Source organism: Mobula hypostoma, chromosome 26 (assembly GCF_963921235.1).
Source record: "Mobula hypostoma chromosome 26, sMobHyp1.1, whole genome shotgun sequence".
Lineage (NCBI taxonomy): Eukaryota > Metazoa > Chordata > Chondrichthyes > Myliobatiformes > Myliobatidae > Mobula > Mobula hypostoma.
In genome coordinates, this window is record NC_086122.1 from 365917 (window position 1) to 385338 (window position 19422).

Genomic DNA, 19422 nt, shown 5'->3' on the forward strand with positions numbered 1-19422 from the left:
TTGTCACATTTTAATTGTGTTATTAACAGAATTTCTTAATTAGATAAAACTAATCACAACTATAGTTGTGACAGGTGACATCAATAATCTCTTTAAGAAATCAAACACCAAAACTGCAGATGCTGCAAATCTGAAATAAAGATGCAAGACCAGATCTGCTGGCTGTGTCAGATGTTCTGGTTTTATTTCAGATTCACTGCATCTGCATAGTTTTATACGTTCTTGGTTGGTTCTTGATCCTCCAAAATACTCCGCATGGAGTTTAAACTGGAGATGGCGGAGGGTGGGCTTAAGAAGGAGATTTTTGAAGAAGAAAAGCTGCCTTAAATTTAATTGGGCTTGGTTGTTTGACTGTGTTAGGATTAAGATTATTCTGTGCTTTAATTGTGCGGGGGAAAAATGAATTGTTGTACACATCTGACTTGGTAGTTAGTATTACAAATTGAGTTAAGTCTGCTCCTAATAGGTTTGTAATAATTTATAAGTTGAGTACCACTCGCTTCTCTCTCATAGGTACTTGTGACAAATCGGGACAAATTGTGACATGGACTCGCTCGATGGAAGTAGTGTTTTTGTTTGTGTATGGGTCCCATGCAGCAACTGCTTATTCCAAATGTGGCCAAACAAGGATGAGGTACAACTTCTCCTTAACTGAAGCTGAACAATGATGAAAATTGCATCTCAGAAAATTTAGGACTCCTGTTGCATTCACTGTGGCATGATGCGTCTGACTATTCCAGCGTAGATCATTCTGGATTTTGATACCAAGACACTTGATATGTTTGGTTTCTTCAAGGGTGACACCTAGGATTTTATATGATGTTTTACCTGGTTTTCTCTTCCTGGTGACACGCATGGTTTCACATTTGGAAGGATTGAACTGCATGCCCCATTGTTGAGACCACTCAATCATACTACCAAGATCTTTTTGGAGAGCATCTTCATCATCAGCTGACTTAATTGGCCAGTATATCAAACAATCATCAGCAAAATGTCTGGTGGTGCTTGTGACTTTTTTGTGGATGTCATTAATGTAAAGTAAAAACAAATGTGGGCCCAGCACTATACCCTGGAGTGTACCACTTAACACCGGATGCCATTTAGAACTTTTTCCTTTCACGCACACACGTTGAAGACGTTCTGTCAAGAAACTGGAAATCCATCTTTTAATATTGGAGCAAACACCGTAGATGTTGAGCTTCCTAAGTAATATTTGGTGGGGAATAACATCAAATGCTTTGGAGAAGTCAAGCACTACTAAATCATTGATGACATTGTTATCAAAATTCTTGGCCAGGTCATTCATTGTCAGGATAAGCTGAGACTCGCATGATCTATGCTTCCTAAAAGCATGCTGGTTGTCAGCAAGAATATTGTGTCTGCTAAGGTACCTCATCAGATTGCTGTCAATTATATGCTCCAGGAGTTTACAGCAAGTGCTTGTTAAAGAAATGGGACGACAATTTGCTGGGTTTGTGGTTGGACCCTTCTTAAAGAGAGGAGTGATGTTGGCCTTTCTCCAATCCAGGAGAAGATCACCTGAGTCGAGCGACTGCTGGAAGATAAAATGCAGAACAGGAGCTAGTTCTTCAGCTGCTATCATAAGGGCTTGATTCTGTATCTGGTCTGGCCCAATAGCTTTCATCGTATTGATGTTGTGCAGTAGCTTTTTGACACCTTCAACCTCAATTTCGATAGGAGGCATATCAGTTTACAGGCTGGGCTGTAGATCAGGAAAAGATGAAGGTTCCGTATCTTCCCGGGTAAAAACATTTTGAAATTGGTTTGCAAGAGCTTCTGCTTTCTCCTGGTCCTCAGTGATCAGACAGTTGTTCACCTTTAGCATCTGGACACCAGTGTTGTCTGTCCGTCTGGATTTCACATATCTCCAAAAATTTTTAGGATGCTGTCCCTCAAGAACTGAAGAAACATGTTGTTTATGAGCACTCCTAATGGTACGGTCGACTGGTCGATTTGCTTTCGCACTCTGGTCAATTTTTTCCAATCCAGTCTTTTACCACTTTTTTTGGCATGGATGTAAAATTTCTTTTTCTTACTACAGAGATGTTTTGATTTCACTGAAAACCAAGGAGAATGCATACGGCCCTTAATAAATTTATGAGGAACATGATTCGTAACAAAATCACTTAGTGAGTCTCTCAGCCACACCCAGTTGTCGTCAACAGATCTTTTGTCTGGTTGTAAGTTAAAGAAGTCTCTCCCAAGTTGTTTTGCTAAGTCCTTGAATTCCTCACTCTTCACCTTTCTCGAGAGCGGAATTTTACGAGGTGGGTTAGGGGGAACTTTAATCTTTGTGTGCAGCTTTGCTTGAATAATAAAATGATCACTGATTCCAGCACTGGGTGAAACCTCCGAAATTGAATCTGGATGCAAAGTCAGCAACAAATCTAAGGTGTTTTCGGTGCCACCTGTACCATCACGCCTGGTAGGAAAAGTAACTTTCTGAGCAGATGTTTTTTCAGAATCAAATCAGCCAGGGCTTCCTGAAGAGGACCTTTCGGTTCACTTTGTGTGCCTTCAGTCCAATCTATACCTGGGACATTAAAATCACCCCTCAGGATAATAAACGGAGAGCACAACAAGGGGTTTATTTTGGAAATGCTTGATTCAAGGTCTAAAAGAGGCCCGGACTTAGCATCAGGTGGACGGTAAAAACTCCCGATCTGCACCACTTGTCCCTGAAGTGTAGCTTGACACCAAATTTGCTCAGAGTTGCTGCCCAAGTCAGTTCATTCAAAACAAGGAATAGTATTGTTTGCACCAAAAAAAACACTGCCTCCTTGAGAGTTTCTGTCCTTTCTAAAAATTTGAAAATGAGGAGGGAATATCTCAGCAGATTTAATTGAAGGATCAAGCCAAGATTCAGTCCCGATTAAAATATTGGGATTTTCGCTTTCAATAAATGAATTAATCACAGCCGATTTTCCTTTTATACTGCGGCAATTAATGATAGCAATTTTAATCCCATTACTTTTACTAATATCCTTGTGATCACTCTTTTTTAGTATTTTGAGTTTTATTGTGAGCATTGCGTGCATATCTTTGTCCATCAACATACTTACAGTTAGTGCTAGTGGAAGGGAAGGGCTGGGGATTGTCATCAGCGGAGGTGCTGAGGTGCTGCTCTTACCGTCTTTCCCAACAAGGCTCCAACCATCTTTTGTCTTCACACATTTCAGCGGAGGAGGGTTTCTCTCTGCTTTGGGTGTTCTTACACGAGTCCACCCAGAAGCAGATTTTTTCAGGGTTATTTTTGGTAAATGACCAGCACAAGTCACATGGTTCCATTCACCACATTCAGAGTCGTCTTTCAAGGATGCAAGGCTTCCAAAGGAGTTATTCAATTTGAGCATACTTGTAAGGTCGCTTGATGAATCAAAAAATGAACTTGTGAAGTTAATGACCATCACACACCCAGCATAGCCAAATGGCACTTAAGTTTTTGAAGTGAAAATCAACAGTATCATCGGACACATTAGAACAATTAAAATGAAACCAATTTGTACACATCGAGCACTGAATGCCAGAATCTTTAACAGCAACCAGCACAAACCACAAACCACAAACCACGTTGTACACACTTGGGGTGATCCAGGAAACTTTGAAGTACTGTTCTTTGATTTCTAGTTCAGGGATTGCTGCTTTGCATTAACTGCACACACACAAAATACCCCATGAATGACTGTGCTCAGATATGGTCGTTGTGATAATGGCAACGCCATACTGGGGCTTGAACAGAATACCTGCACGTACTTAGACATTTGGTTCGAGAAGTTGTTGTGCTTTGTTTAGCAGGTTTCACCATCACAATGACATTGATGTGCACAGAATACCTGGCAGCAACAGTCCACACTCAGACGCAGCGTTATTAATACTATCAAGACCATGTTATCATTATCTTGGATCACCTTTTTGATCATTCGTACGGGAATCCGGCGTCTGAGAAATGGCCATCGTGAGGAATCGTGCTCTCTGAGAGAAGATTCAGAGCAACCCGGTCCAAGTACTGAACCGCATTTCAGCAATCCACCTACAGCAACTCTCAGTGACACTAGTTTCGGGGATCCACCAACCGACAGTGACAAGAGCAGTTTTGGGGACAGTTCTTCCTTCCATTCCTCTTCAGTGACGGGGTCTCCGATTGCACAAATTACAATATGGAAGAGAGAAATATTTTGCCCACCGGTGAGGAAGCGCACATTGATCAGGAACGGTATGACCAACCGACGTTTCTGGTTGGAGTGCGCTGTGTACAGTTTCAGCACCTGGAGAACCGGATTTATTTCCACCAGAACTCAGAAAATTCGTAGAACCTGGGAAATGGAGAAACAGTGGACACGTATAAATTTTTGAATATTATAACTAGTTATTCATATTTTATAAGTTTTAGTGGATGAAAGAAAATATTATTGTTTAATAATAAAAGCATTTTAACATTGTTGTTGTAATCTATTTACATACACTTCTATGAAGCAATGAGCCCAGTGTTTGTGTAGCCTCACTGTACATGGAGATCGAGTTGTCGGGTCCAAGGATCAGCGCCCGATCAGACCTGTAGTTCCCGCTGCCAATCATGCTTTCGATGTCAGATTTACTTGCCGATTGTATTGGTGGACAGTAAGTTAATGTAGGAAATAGTGAACTCCTGGTTTCTGGCGAGATTGGAGGGGTGAGGTAGAGAATTTGGTAGCAGGCAGTGAAACAGTCTGTGACGGTCTCCACTAGCTCGATCCATAAACTAAGCTAAAGTGAACTACAGTGAACTAGCCTAACAAAGCCTTTATAAAATGTCAGAACAGAAACACCTTGTATATATTGTGAAAGCCATACTGCTCCAATGGAATGAGAGGCTGAAACTCGATACTGTAAAAGTCGCACCTCTAGCCGTGTCCACGCAGTGCATTCGGCGTAGACATCGTGGTGTGTGTGGGGCTGGGGTAGGGTGATGGATGAGCAACAAAATAAGAATAATGAAAATTACGGATCGGGAGCATTTACTCTTGGGTGATTGTCAGCCCTGTTGACGTTAGCTTGTAATGAAGAGAAAGTGTATTTGGCTTAAGGCGCTGCCCGAGACGCAGAGGAATCCACAAAGCCGAGGGAGTCGCATGGTGGACCACAAACAAAACACAGTAAAACACAAGAAATTGTGCAGATGCTGGCAATCCAGTGGAACACACACAAAATGCTGGAAGAACTCAGCAGGGCAGGCAGCAAATAGGGAGTGGAATAAATAGTCGTCATTTCGGGCCGAGATCTTTCAACAGCATGTCCTCTATAGCTGCTGTCTGACTTGCCGAGTTCCTCCGAAAAACAGCGAGTCCATGGATCCAGGAAGCTGTGGCAATTGGCAGGCTGTAACTGGGAAAGGAACCAGCACTTCCGCGTAATATAGACTTGCCTCTAAGGCAGGAAAATCGGTACAGGATGAGTTTCAGCGTGAAGCTGTCATGGTTCGGTCCGTGAAGTCCGCATTCCGGTTCACGGTCGGGTCCGTGGACTCAGGACTCCGGGTCTTCCAGCTGTCCCTTGCTTTGATTGAGTTAAGCATAGGAACCTGATTCCCATCTTGAGGTTTGGAATATAAGTAGCCTTGGGGTTCAGTGTAGGCTGCTGGTTTGTCTCGTCAGTCCTCCTTGGAGCAACCTGTTGATGGAAGGCTACTGAAACCATTCGTGATCTCTAGGCCTGGTTGGAGGACCACCGCTTCATTGAGCCTTGTTGCCACTTGTCAGAGTAGTTATCGTGGTATGGATTTGGCCATTTCTGTATCCAGCCAAGGTTGCTGGCTGCCCCAAGACTCAGAGCCACCCCGAATTGAGCTTCTTCCCTGTCCTTGCCTCTGTTGGATAAGCCAGGCTGTAACTGCCGTTACCCTGCAGTTGGTTCTGTCCCTTCCTGTCCCTTGCCTCCATCGGGTAAGCAGGCCATTTGCTGTTACCCTGCGGTTTGGTCTGTCCCTCCCTGTCCCTTGCCTCCGTCAGGTAAACCAGGCGATTGCCGTTAACCTGTGGTTGGTTCTGTCCCTTCCTGTCCCTTGCCTCCGTCAGGTAAGCCAGGCCGATTGCCGTTACCCTGCGGTTGGTTCTGTCCCTTCCTGTCCCTTGCCTCCATCGGGTAAGCAGGCCATTTGCTGTTACCCTGCGGTTTGGTCTGTCCCTCCCTGTCCTTGCCTATGTGGGGTGTAGTCCCACGTCCTGCCTAGGAGTAGCTCCAAGAACCCAAGCCTTGAGAATCCCAAGCCAAGCTCCAAGAACCCAAGCCTTGAGAATCCCAAGCCAAGCTCCAAGAACCCAAGCCTCGGAGATCCCAAGCCAAGCTCCAAGAACCCAAGCCTGAAGGCCCCAGCCTCAAGCCTCAAGAGCAAAGACCCCAGAGTGTCTGCAAGCTCAGGCCTCTAGACCCCAGCCACGTCCTGTCCTGAAGCCATGTCATGTCCTTGCCCGGTTCTTAGGGTCCGAGCCCGAGGCAAGACCCAGGTTCTGGGTCCTTGTCCAGTCTCGGGCTCGAAGTCGAAGCCTTGTCTCCTAGCCCATGGTTTCTAGTCCTGGTCCTGCTTTCCCTAGCCCAAGGCTGCGTTCTTGTCCCTGCACCTGGTCTGAATCCAGTCACGTCCCTACTCTAGTCAAGTCCTGTTCCTTGTACTTCAGTGTCTGTGTCTTGCATTTGGGTCCATTCCCAGCACCCCATTGTGACAGAAGCTTGGCATTGGAGTGGAATTGGAAGGAGATGGAGTAGGATGTAACCTTGACCTTAATCCCCAAACATCAACGAAATGAAAAGAAATCATATCCAAGTTTTGATGAGACAGGCTTCTAGGGAACACTCTACTAGCCAGCTTTACTTCCAGCAACCATCTACTGCCTGAGCAACTTGTGGATATTTGGCATGACATCTAAAACTCTGACACTTTTCTGTAGATGTGTGAGGAGGAGTGTATTGAATGGCTGCATCGTGGCCTGGTATGGGAACACCAATGCCTTTGAATGGAATATTCTACAAAAAGTAGTGGATTGAATCCAGTACATCGCAGGTAAAGCCCTCCTGACTATTCTCATCTGCATGAACATGTCTTGTGGGAAAGCAGCATCCGTCAGAGACACCCATCCTCAGGTCACGCTGTCTTCCCACTGCTGCCATCAGGCACAAGGTAGCAGAGCCTCAGGACTCACATCCCCAGGTTCAAGAGCAGTTCCTACCCATCGCTCATCAACCTCTTGACTAGAAGGGGAAAACAACACTCACCCCATCATTGAAATGTTCCTACAACCAATAGCCTCACTTTAAGTACTATTTATCTCAACTTCATGTTCCCATCATTTGTCGCTAATTACACAAAATAAATCTGTAAGAGCAAAGTTCCTTTATGAACTTGAATGAATCTGGAAGTGTGTGGCTCTCAAGGGGCAGTGTACAGTGGGGGTAGAGAGAGACAGAGAGTGCTTGAGAGGGAGAAAGGTGCGTGGGAGGCAGAGAGGAGGAGGAGAGATGAGATTAATACAAAATTATGGATCTGATATGGAGGCAGTCCATCTAAGTGGACGGACTACGCAGAGGGCTGCTAGTGGCCGGGGTCCCACGGGAAGGGGAGCAGCCGGTATTGTCTGTTGCAACTGTGGTGAAGAGGGACACTTCAGGCTGGAGTATGAATGACAGGAAACTCCTCAGAGGGTGAGCCCCTGGGTATTTAAGCAAAGAGAGACGTCGGGAAACTTAGAAGTGTCATACGGTGCTGTTGGGAGCGGACCCAAATGCAAGACACAGACACTGGAGTACTAGGAACAGGACTAGGTTTATTGAGATAGCAAGGTGAGTGAGGAAGAAACGACGCCGAACATTGACACAGGCCCTAGGCTAGGACTTGGACTAGAAACGCAGGACCTGGATGGGGAACTAGGAACGAGGAGCCTGGACTAGGAACACAGAACTCCAGAACTAGAGCCTGGACAAGGACCCGGAACTTAGTTGGGACTCGGAACCTGGGTCTTGACTCGGAACCAGAATCCGGGTCTAGGCTAGGACTCAGGACTAGGATCTTGGCAAGGACAGGACGTGGAACTCCTGCACAAGACGAGGAATCTCCAGCACCAGGCTGGACGAGGAACTCCTGGCCTGGGCGAGGCACCAGAATGACATGAGGACACAAAGCCCAGATTTGGACAGTGCTGGAACACGGCACTTGGACTTGGTCTTGGAACACAGAGCCTTGGACTTAAACTGGATGCTCAGAGCCTTGGACATGGACCGGACGCTCAGAGCCTTGCACGTGGACCGGATGAGATACTCCAGGTCAGGACGTGGCTCTTGAACTCGACTTGGCTTGGCTCTTGGACTTGGCTTGGTTTGGGTCTTGGGTACAGGGCCGGGACCCTTTCTAGGACGCAGGGCCAGACACTTTCCTGGATGCAGGGCCGGGCTGCTTTCTAGGACGTAAGACTGCAGAGGACACTTGCCGAGGGAACTGCTGAGGAACTCCTGGACTGGATGAGAACATGAAGCCTTGACTTGGACAGGACTGGAATATGGCGCCTGGGACTTGGAACACAGAGCCGGGACCCCTCCTTGGGAACAGGACCTAGGGCCGGGGCTTTACACAGAATCAGGACCCCTCCTTGGGAACAGGATCTAGGACCGGGACTCTTCTTTGACACGGACACTAAACATGGGGGACACAAAGAGATATTTCCAAACTCAACGATAGATATTTTCTTATCTTGGCATAGCAAGGCTCTGTTCCCAGTCTGGTGGTTGAACTTGACGGAGATGCAGGCGAGTCTTCAGAAGGAAGGGGAAGGGAAAAGTCCAGCAGGGGATCCTTTGTTTGAGAGGTATTTATGTGCCAGCCCAAAACAAGAATCAGGTGCCTCAATAAAGGCACCCAATGGAACAAGGGGAGACAGGAAAACCTGGAATAAGGAATCGATGGACTGGACAGTGAATTGGAATGTGCAGTTCATGGACCGGACCATGACAAGAAGAGGTGCAGCGGGGGAACAGCCTGGCGTGTTGGGAACACGTTCCCAGCAATATATCAAGGAACACGCTAAAGCATAAAAAACCCAACCCCGTTCCTGAAGGTTTAGTGGGACCAAGCTCCAGTGTATTGCTCCGGATAGATGGTATTTATGCTGGAGCCATATTCGACTCAGGGTCACAGGTCACTTTGCTGTACTGTTTGTTTTACATCCGGTATCTGACGCATTGACTATTGACGCCATTCAGTGTACTGGAGATCTGGGGTCTTCGTGCGGGGCGATTATCCGTACGATGCATTACTTGTCAGTGTCCTGGAGTTTTCAGAGGCAGATGTGGGAGTGGCTGAAGTCCTTGATACATTAGCGCTGGTTTGTCCGGACCCCGTTGAGAAGGGTGGAGTTTACATTTTTGTGAGGACCAATACAGCTATTGTGAGGAGGCTTATGAGAGCCTGCAAGGACAGAGCTTTCTGAGAAGTTTATCCGTTCACCCGGTCTTTCGAGCCGCTTTGAGGAAGTGCATGGCTGTCTTGGGCTGGATAATGAGTTTAGACGAGGGACTGTGTGGTTCACCCAGTCAAATCCCATCATGTTACGGCCCGGGGAAGCAGCGAGATTGATGGGAAATGCCAAATTCCTGTTCCCCTGCAGAGGTGGAAGATATTCGGCAGCATTTGTGTAAGCTGAAGGAAGCTGGGATCATTGGTGAGTCCAGAAGCCCCCATGTGTCCCCAGTAGTAGCGGCCAGGAAGAAGAATGGGAAGATATGGATGTGAAGGGCTCGGAGAAGGTGAGTCACCCCTTCTATCAGCTTCGGTATGGTTACCCTCCCTTGGGGAAGAAAGGGAGGAGAACAATAGGAGAGGAGGGTAAAAGTATCTTAGCACTTTGGAGTGAGTTGAGATGCGAAATTTGAACAGGCCTTGCATTCTGAGACCTGCAAGGATCACTGTTGCTCAGGCAACTGTGGGTCACAATTCCCTTCCTTCCCCCACCCCAAGAGCCTGCAACCTGTCGTGCTCTGATGAAGTCTCTTCTTCGTCTTGTGACATTTAATGACACGTGAACCAACATAAGGTGCATAACTGCCACCTAGTGAGTTGGAGTGTGGAGCAGAGACAGGAAGTTTACCCACTAAATCCACTCCCCGAATAAATTTCAAACATCAACAAGTCTGATACTTTTCAGAAAGTCAAAAACACACTTATATGCATTACGATGGCAGTAATATCCGAACAAACTTTCCATGTTAAATTCTGTCAATCTCAATGTAGCAGTTAGATGTTTCCTTTGTATGAGTACACTCTGTACAGATGCCAGTATCATATTAATTCCAAACAAGGAATTATTCAACTGAGTATATCATATACGTAAACATGTAATTATAACTTCTTCTCGCCTTTTATATACATTTAAAGGTTGAGTTTCCATCATCTTCTGAAATTTATATAAATACCTTCCTTTCTTTGCCTTATCCCAACTTTGTTGTCACAGTCATTGAGTGGACATTTTAATTATGATTTTCATCTCCCCCTTATACAAAGGCACCACTATATTAATATCCTTAATTTTAAGTGATTGTCTGGCAAGAATATCTGCCAACTCTTTTCCTTCAACCACAATATGGGTGTATTGTTCTGGTGCAGTGTGTTAAAACTCTGAATAAACACCAAGTTAAACCAGAGCCAATGAAGACAGAGTCATAGTAAGGTTAACCATTTACTGTTCACTCTTCCACATTAACATCGTATGGTGAAAACTGTTGATAAAAAATACGAACATATACAGCGTCTGTTTCATTCCGGAGACCAGGAGTGCTCTCTTCTTTCAGCGAGAGTCTCCAGCCGCCCCGAGTAGCGGGTGAGGGGGTCCCGTCAAACCGCCGCCGGGCCTGAGCCCACCCCGCGTCTGAAATTGAAAGGCCGACACGTGCGCCGCTTCCTTAACAGAAACCGCGTTAATATTTTTACTTCAAATACATCCTTATGGACTTACGGCATTGCTTCTATAATGTTTCTTTGTGGGTAGACACGGAGCTCTTCACGATCATGCATCACGCATGGCACCCACCTTCACACCTTCCCGAACCGGAGGTGACAGCATCACATGCCGCGATATACCATAGACAATGAATTATCAACCTTTAACTTTAACTAGAAAATAGTTACTAACAAAGTCAAATAAATGCCTTAAGGGCAACACAATGGGCATGAAACATATGAAATGTAGACACAGGTCTAGACCCTGCAGCCACAACAAGATTGACTTCATTTCTTACATTCTTCACATACATGAGGAGTAAGAATCTTTACATTATATCTCCATCTAAATGTGCAATCATAGTAATTTATAATAAGTAGAACAGTCTGTATAACAGAGAATACAGTCAAATCAGCGTGATGTTATCCCATATCAAGAAGAATGTCTGGCCTCCAATTTGCAGTGTCTGTTTTAAAAGATGTCAAGACTGAGAATGAATCAGAGCACAGAAGTACATAATTAGGGTTGCTTGCCAAAACGGTTTCTCTCTCAGACCTCCCTTCTTTCTTTAAACTGACTGAACTATGTACACTGACATATGTTTTTACTAATAACTCTGCTTTTTCAGAGTAAGTAACTACAAACTTCTTCCCACCACAAAGAACTGGCATTGCATCAAGTCTTCTAACTCACCTAAATTTTCTGTATCTTACCACAAATTTCCCCTACCTGGATCTCTGTTATAATGCTATTACAATACATTCTGCAAAACATTTTTTTGTCCTTCTCATTACTTTTCTAACTGTAGCTTCTGCTGTTTTATATTGTATGCAAGATGAATACGAGTAACACTGCCTGAATATCCTCAAGGCATTTTTCTATTCCTTCCCAACTCTTTTGCATTCATCCATCCACCAGGGGACATCTCTCCTTTCATAATTTCCTAACGACCTGGGAATTGATTTCTTAGCTACTGAGTTGAGTACAGAGCACAAGGTATTATTACACAACTTGATATCCTCCAAAACCAAATGACCAGGAGATCTACTTTCACAGAAATCAAAGAATACATCCCAGTTTGCCTTTTTAAAACTGCACCTTGGGATATGAGATCCTTTCCACTGATGCACATCTCTTCCCATTGTACAGATAATGGGGAAATGATCACTCTCCATGGTTGTATCATTGTATCAAGGAATTTCTATAAATGGGACTATTCATAAGATCTCCCTTTATGCGGATGATCTTTTGGTTTATATTTCAAATCCCGAAGAATCTATTCCTAGCTTATTGAAATTATTAAATGAATTTGGATTGTTTTCAAGATATAAATTAAACCTGCATAAAAGTGAATTATTTCCTTTAAATGACTCCGCTTCTATATATGATAACATTCCTCTAAAAGTTACGGATTCTTTTAAATATTTAGGTATTACCATTACTAAAAATTATGGAGACCTTTATAGAACTAATTTAGTTCCCTTAGTGGATTTTATGAAGCAATTTTTTTCTAGATGGAATCCACTTACACTTTCATTAGTAGGTCGAATTCATGCAGTTAAAATGATGATTTTGTCAAAATTTTTATATTTATTTCAAAACATCCCTATTTTTCTAACTAAGAAGTTTTTTGATCAAGTTGACTCTATTATTTCATCTTTTGTTTGGAGTAATAAAAGACCAAGAATTGGAAAATGTCATTTACAAAAATTAAAAAAGGATGGATGTCTTACTTTTGCCTAAGTATGTATTATTGGGTGGTTAATATAAGTTATGCGTGTTCTTGGTTATATTGGACCGATAAAAAGGAACGACCATCTTGGGTTGATTTGGAATTGAAAACTGTGAAACAATTTCATTCAACTTTGTTATTAGGAGCTCCTTTACCTGTACAATTAGCCAAAATTTCTATTCCAAATATAAATCCTATGATTAATCAATCATTACAAATTTGGTATCAGTTTTGTAAGTTTTTTAATCTTAAAAAACTTAACCTTTTTAGTTTAATTTATCAAAACTATTTATTTAAAACTTCACTTAATGATCCTACCTTTTCTCTTTGGAGGACTAAAGGAATTTTTTCCTTTATGGACTTGTTTCAAGAAGGTCGATTGATGTCCTTAGAGAAATTAGTAACTACATACTCTCTCTCATATTCACACTTTTTGCAATATCTTCAGGTCAGACATTTTTTACAAGAATATTTAAGTAATTTTCCATATATACAAGATTCTGACCTGTTAAATATTATTTTAAAAATGAACCCTTTAGTAAAAGGTTTTATTGGGAAAATTTATAATTTACTATTAAAACAGGACAATTATCCTTTACTTAAAATTAAGCAAGATTGGAAAAGAGCTTAATATGACCTTGATAACAGAGGATTGGTTGCGAATTTTGAAGCTGGTTAACTTCTTTGATTTGTGCCAGTCATTCTCTAATTCAATTTAAAATTGCACATTATTATTTGACAAAGATTGTCTAAAATATTTCCTAATGTAAATAGTCAGTGTGATAGATGCAAGACTGAGATAGCTACATTGACTCATATGTTTTGTTGTGTTCTGTATTGAAACAATTTTGGAAATCTATTTTTTCTACAATCTCTAAAGCTTTAAGAATCAATTTACAACCTAATAAATTGACAGTTTTGTTTGGTATAATTCCTCAACATATTCATAGTATTTCTATATCTGACCAATATGTAATTGCAATTGTCACATTATTAGCTAGAAGGGCTATTTTATTAAAATGGAAAGATGCCTCTGCTCCCACTTTGATACAATGGCTCTCTCAGGTGATGTTATGTTTTAGTTTGGAAAAAATTAGAAGTCAAACTTTTGATCCTAAATTTGACTTCGAGAAAAGGTGGGTTTCTTTTGCCCGTTATTATCATTTGATTTGAGTTAATAAAGATAGTCCTTTTCTGATGCTTGGTTATATGGATTTGGTTGATGGTTTGATGTCTTTTATTTATGGAAGCTTGTATGGCGCATAGCTCCGGGTTCGTGCTCAAAGTGGGTTTTTCCCCCCCTTTTTTAGTTATCAGGGGTTTTCTGTTTTAGTTAGTAGGGTTCTTCTTTTTCTTTCTTTCCCTTTTTCCATAAAAAAAACTTTAATACTTTGTTTTTTGATTATTAGTGGTATACTGTTCAGCCTGGTTGATAGTTTAACTTTTACTCTACATAGGGAGATGTTATCTTGATTATTTTGATGTATTTTTCTCTGCTGTTGATTTTCAATAATAATTAATAAAAAGATTTAAAATGGAAATGGTATCATTGTGTTGTAATGAACAGCGACCGGAAGTGGACCCAAGTGCAGGACACAGACACGGAGTTAGCATTAACGGAAGTGTGTTTTTATTAATAGTTGCCAGGAAAGCCAGAGAGTGAGGATTAGATGCTTACATGGACGTGAACGTTGGACAACAACCAGGAGGAGCCCGGACACGGAATTTGGATGCAGAGCCTGGACTTGGACTTGACTTGGACATGGAGCCCGGACTTGGACTTGGACTCGGACACGGCCCCTGGACTAGGACTTAGACTCGGACACGGAGCCGGGACTCGGGCTTGGAGTTAGACGAGGGGCTTGGACTTGGACACGGAACTTGGACTTGGATTCAGACACCAAGTCGGAACTCAGACTTAGATCCAGACATGAAGCCGGGACTCGGACTTGGATTCGGAGCCGGGACTCGAACTTGGACTTTAGACGACAATACCAAACAAAGACAGACAATTCGTATCTTAGCTCAGAGTAGCAGCAAATGGCCTGCAAAACTCAGCTGGACACTAGACGGTAAAACTAAACGACAGACAATTCGTATCTTGACTCGGAGTAGCGGCAAATGGCCTGCAAAACCAGCTGGACACAAGGCGATAAAACCAAATGTAGCTCCCTGGTAAGTCTCAGGCTCACTCAGCTCGCTTTCGTGTAGGGGGAGCAGCCTTTGGCCCCGCCAAACTGGGTAATCAAGTTTATGTGGATGCTGTGTGATGTACCCCACCACGCCAAATAACAGACAGTACACCATATGCTATTAAACAATTACATTTTACAAGTATTTCTTGGTGATGGGTTAGGAGAAACAAATACAATAAAGGCACCAAGTCAGTAACTCTATCAGTTCTGTGCACAAATAATTCGTTGGAGCTCTTACAGTACCGGGTCTCCCGTCTACTGAGGGTCTCACCCTCAGGTACTTCCCCCAGGCCGTTCCACCATCGGCTGTCGTTTAAATTCGATACCGGCCCCATGCTGCTACACACGTCCTCACAAGCAGCTCGAAACACTGGGGGCACAGACAATGCCCCCGAACAGCTCTCACCCGCCTCCTCCTGGCAGGCCCCATACACCTCCTCCAGCGGGGTGTTGGTCCCCTTCAGAATCGAAACGCTGCCCGTCGCACCAGAGTCCGGACACATCAGCATGAACGATTCACGACCCTCTGAGACCCACACATTGGTCTCCAAGAACTCCAGTTTCACTGACCAATAACCGTCGTCTGGATAGTCACCGGCACTGGTACCCCAAATCTCCAGTGTCTTTAATGTTGTCAAGGGTAAATGCTTCAGAAACCGGTTGTAAAACGAACTGTGCTACAACTTGACCTGCGCCCCGGTGTCGAGGATGGCTTTAGCATAGCTTCCCTCCATCCGTAATGACACCCGAGGGAGTGGTCCTTCTAAGCCTTCAGGAATAGGGTCTTTTCCTTTCAGAAGTTCATTGGTACATTGCTGGGTATGTGCTCCCCCAAAGACCAAGACCCAGGGTAATTGAGCCTGACAGTTCTGATAACGTCAACTGCCCGCCTATCCAAACTTTCAACCAATCCCTGTCGTTTTCCCTCAGCCGAGCACTGCGACTCGTCCTTTCCACCCACGCCTCCGCCCCTTTAGGGGTGGACGTTATCCCTAAAACCAGACAGAGCCTGCCATAGCTGGAACATTTAGCGTAGACATTACCCCCAAATCAGACCTCTCTCTCCTAACAGTATGGACAGCCCATGGCCCCGCCTCACCTGGGGCACCAATAAACACTGGCAGTCCCACCACCATCTCGGCAGCGCTAGTCTGAACTCGAACAAAGACCTCTGGGGTACCATCAGCCCACCTCCCCCCACCCAACACGCATGCAGTAATAACCAGCAATCCCACAGAGGTACACCAGCTTTCTGCCCCTGCAGCATGCATAATTTAAACAGGGCGATCACACAGCTTCCACAGAATCCAGTCCCGGACGGTGGCCCCACAGCGTAGCCCCCTGGTAAGCCTCAGGCTCGCTCAGCTCGCTTTCGTCTAGGGGGAGAAGCCTTCGGCCCCGCCAAACTGGGTAATCAAGTTTGTGTAGATGGCCTGTGATGTACCTCACACCGTGAATTAACAGACAATGCACCATATGCGATTAAACGATTACACGTTATAAGTATTTCTTGGTGATGGGTTAGTAGGAACAAATATAATAAAGGCACCAAGTCAGTAACTCTATCAGTTCTGTGCACAAATAATTTGCTGGAGCTCTTACAGAACCGGGTCTCCCTTCCTCCAGTCGATGTCCTCCGAACTCCGCCGACCCTCGAATGGGACCACCCTTGGTGATCGACCAAACACTCCACACGGGTCTGTCCTCGTCTCCTCGCCTCGCCGAAGACCCTGGGCCTCGGACTCCCGCTCGGAGTCTGTTCAGTTGCCCAGCTTACAGCATCGCGTCTCCTCTCTCCGTTCCCATCGCGCCTTCTCCCCAAAGCCTACGAAAAAAATAGCTTATAGACACACAAGAAAGAATAACATCTATCCCAATTGGTTAGCAAATTAATACAATTCCCGTTATCAGTAATTATAACCCAAACAAGCTGCTACTGTTAACTCAGCAGTTAACATTACAGAGAAACGATTTTATTATAACGTAACAAAGAAGCCATTTTATTAGCCTTAGCAATAACATGAAAGAAGAAACCCTTATACAAACAGACAATTCGTATCTTGGTTCAGAACAGCGGCAAACGGCCTGCAAAACTCTGCTGCCCACAAAAATCACAGAATTCGTATCTTTAAGTCAAGTCAAGTCAAGTCACTTATTGTTGTCATTTCGACCATAACTGCTGGTACAGTACACAGTAAAAACGAGACAATGATTTTCAGGACCATGGTGCTACATGAAACAAAACAAAAAGTATACTGAACTATGTAAAACAACACAAAACTACACTAGACTACAGACCTACCCAGGACTGCACAAAGTGCACAAAACAGTGCAGGCATTACAATAAATAATAGAGACAATAGGCACAGTAGAGGGCGGTAGGTTGGTGTCAGTCCAGGCTCTGGTTATTGAGGATTCTGATGGCTTGGGGGAAGAAACCGTTGCATATACATTTACTCGGAGCAGCGGCAAACGGTCGGCTAAACACAGCTGGACATGAAAACGACAGAATTCAGAAAGCAACCCCGGGCACCGAAGTAACTTAAAGTCCACTATTCTCGGCGTCCCGGAACGCGCATTGCCGCACTGCACAGGAGAGAGTACACTATTCTCAGCTCCCGGAATGCGCATTGCCGCACTGCACAGGAGGGAGTACACTATTCTCGGTGGCCCGGAACGCGCATTGCCACACTGCACAGGAGAGAGTGCAGTATTCTCGGCGTCCCGGAACGCGCATTGCCGCACTGCACAGGAGAGAGTACACTATTCCCGGCAGTCCGGAACGCGCATTGCCGCACTGCACAGGAGAGAGTACACTATTCTCAGCATCCCGGAATGCGCATTGCCGCACTGCACAGGAGAGAGTACACTAATCTCGGCGGCCCGGAACACACTTTGCCGCACTGCACAGGGGAGAGTACACTAATCTCAGCGTCCCGGAACGTGCATTGCCGCACTGCACAGGAGAGAGTACACTATTCTCGGCGGCCCAGAACGTGCATTGCAAAACTGCTCCGGTGACGGACCAGCCCCGAGTTGAAGTAAGCTGGAGTTGTTATGCTGCCGGTTCAGAGACGAATCATGTGCTCTGATCAAGGAGCCAGGTAAAACACGGGGAAAGGGAAATTGATTGAAATGAGGAGTCAACGGACCGGACTGTGACACATTGTACTCTTCCCAATTACACACACTTGCTATATCCTCCAATACCAGCTAAAGGTCTATTGCAAAACGGTGTCATTAAATAGATTTATCCTTGTATTCCTACCATCATTCAAGCATACCAAAACTTCTCTTCCCCCATTACCCCATTCACATGTGTTTCTGCAACCCCAGTTTGAATTATGAGTGTTAAATTCCCCATACCATATAACCTTATTTTTCCCATACCATAACCCACATTTTCTAATACATCAGGTGTTAACTTGTCACAAGGGTTATAAATATTATTATTTGTACTTTATTATTCTTTCCCTACATTTCAATGACAATTGACTCATAAACATCTCCAATTTCTAACACTCTGTGTATTATCCCATTTTCAACACAGGGAGCTTCTCTTCCTCCATTACCATTTTTACAATCGTGCCTAATATGATCATAACCTTGCCTGATGCCAGCCCCCTAGGCCTGAGTCAGCGTAGTCATAGCAGCTATGAAAGTGCCAAATTTTAGTTTATCAATAATCAACAAATCCTCTATTAATCTCTCAGGCACTTTACATACTGTCTTTAATCAATCTATATTCTGGATATTGATAGGCCCATTGACACTGTCTTCTGTACTTTTTGCAGTGCTTCAGAATACATCTAGAGCACTCCAGTGACTACTCCTCAAAGCCACTGTTGTTCCATATAATCTCTTGGTGTTACTTTCCTTCATTCCACAAAATTGAACCTCAAAGCTTTCTCACGTTGCCTACTATCTTTACAAAACACCATCAATAGTCCTCACTCCCTTTCATCATCATCATTGTGTTCATACAGAGCACTGCTGTGTTTTTGATGACCATGTATGAGCCCAATTTTTTAACGTAATTATTTTGTGTAAAAGTATTCCTTGTCCTTCTGATACTCAATGATCACGAAGTACAACTGGTATAGAGCAATAGTTGTTGAATTTGAGAGAAAAGACATTTTTATTTCTCGTTATTTAGAGATAACATGCCCTTTAAAGCCCCTCACCGCCAAATTAACCAACTAACCCATACTACTTTGGAATGTGTGAAGAAACCCACACAGTCATGGAGAGAATATACCAAACACCTTACAGACAGTGGCAGTCTGAATCTGGATCACAAACGCTGTGATAGCGTTACACTAACTGCTATGTTTATCATGACTCCCTTATTTCAAAGTAATATTGGAAACCTCAAAGTGCTGTCCCATTCGACTGGATGGTGAATGATTTAATTAATTTCAATAACAAACATGTAAATCTGACACCGATACCATGGTATCACCAGCAGCAGTACATGTCCCATATCAGGATAGGTCTGGTATTACACAGGTCCTAGGAC

General features: G+C 44.0%; 1 protein-coding gene across 1 annotated transcript in view; it reads right to left on the reverse strand.

Moving 5' to 3' along the window:
- The window catches only part of LOC134338069 (centrosomal protein of 72 kDa-like), a 155502-nt gene extending 137968 nt beyond the window's left edge, over positions 1–17534 (reverse strand). Inside the window, exons 1-2 of the mRNA XM_063033601.1 lie at positions 17361–17534; positions 16506–16728 (exon numbers count right to left, since the gene is read on the reverse strand). Coding sequence (XP_062889671.1) covers positions 16506–16728; positions 17361–17534 — 397 coding nt within the window. The remainder of the gene's footprint in view (positions 1–16505; positions 16729–17360) is intronic.
- Between the last annotated feature and the right edge of the window lie 1888 nt (positions 17535–19422).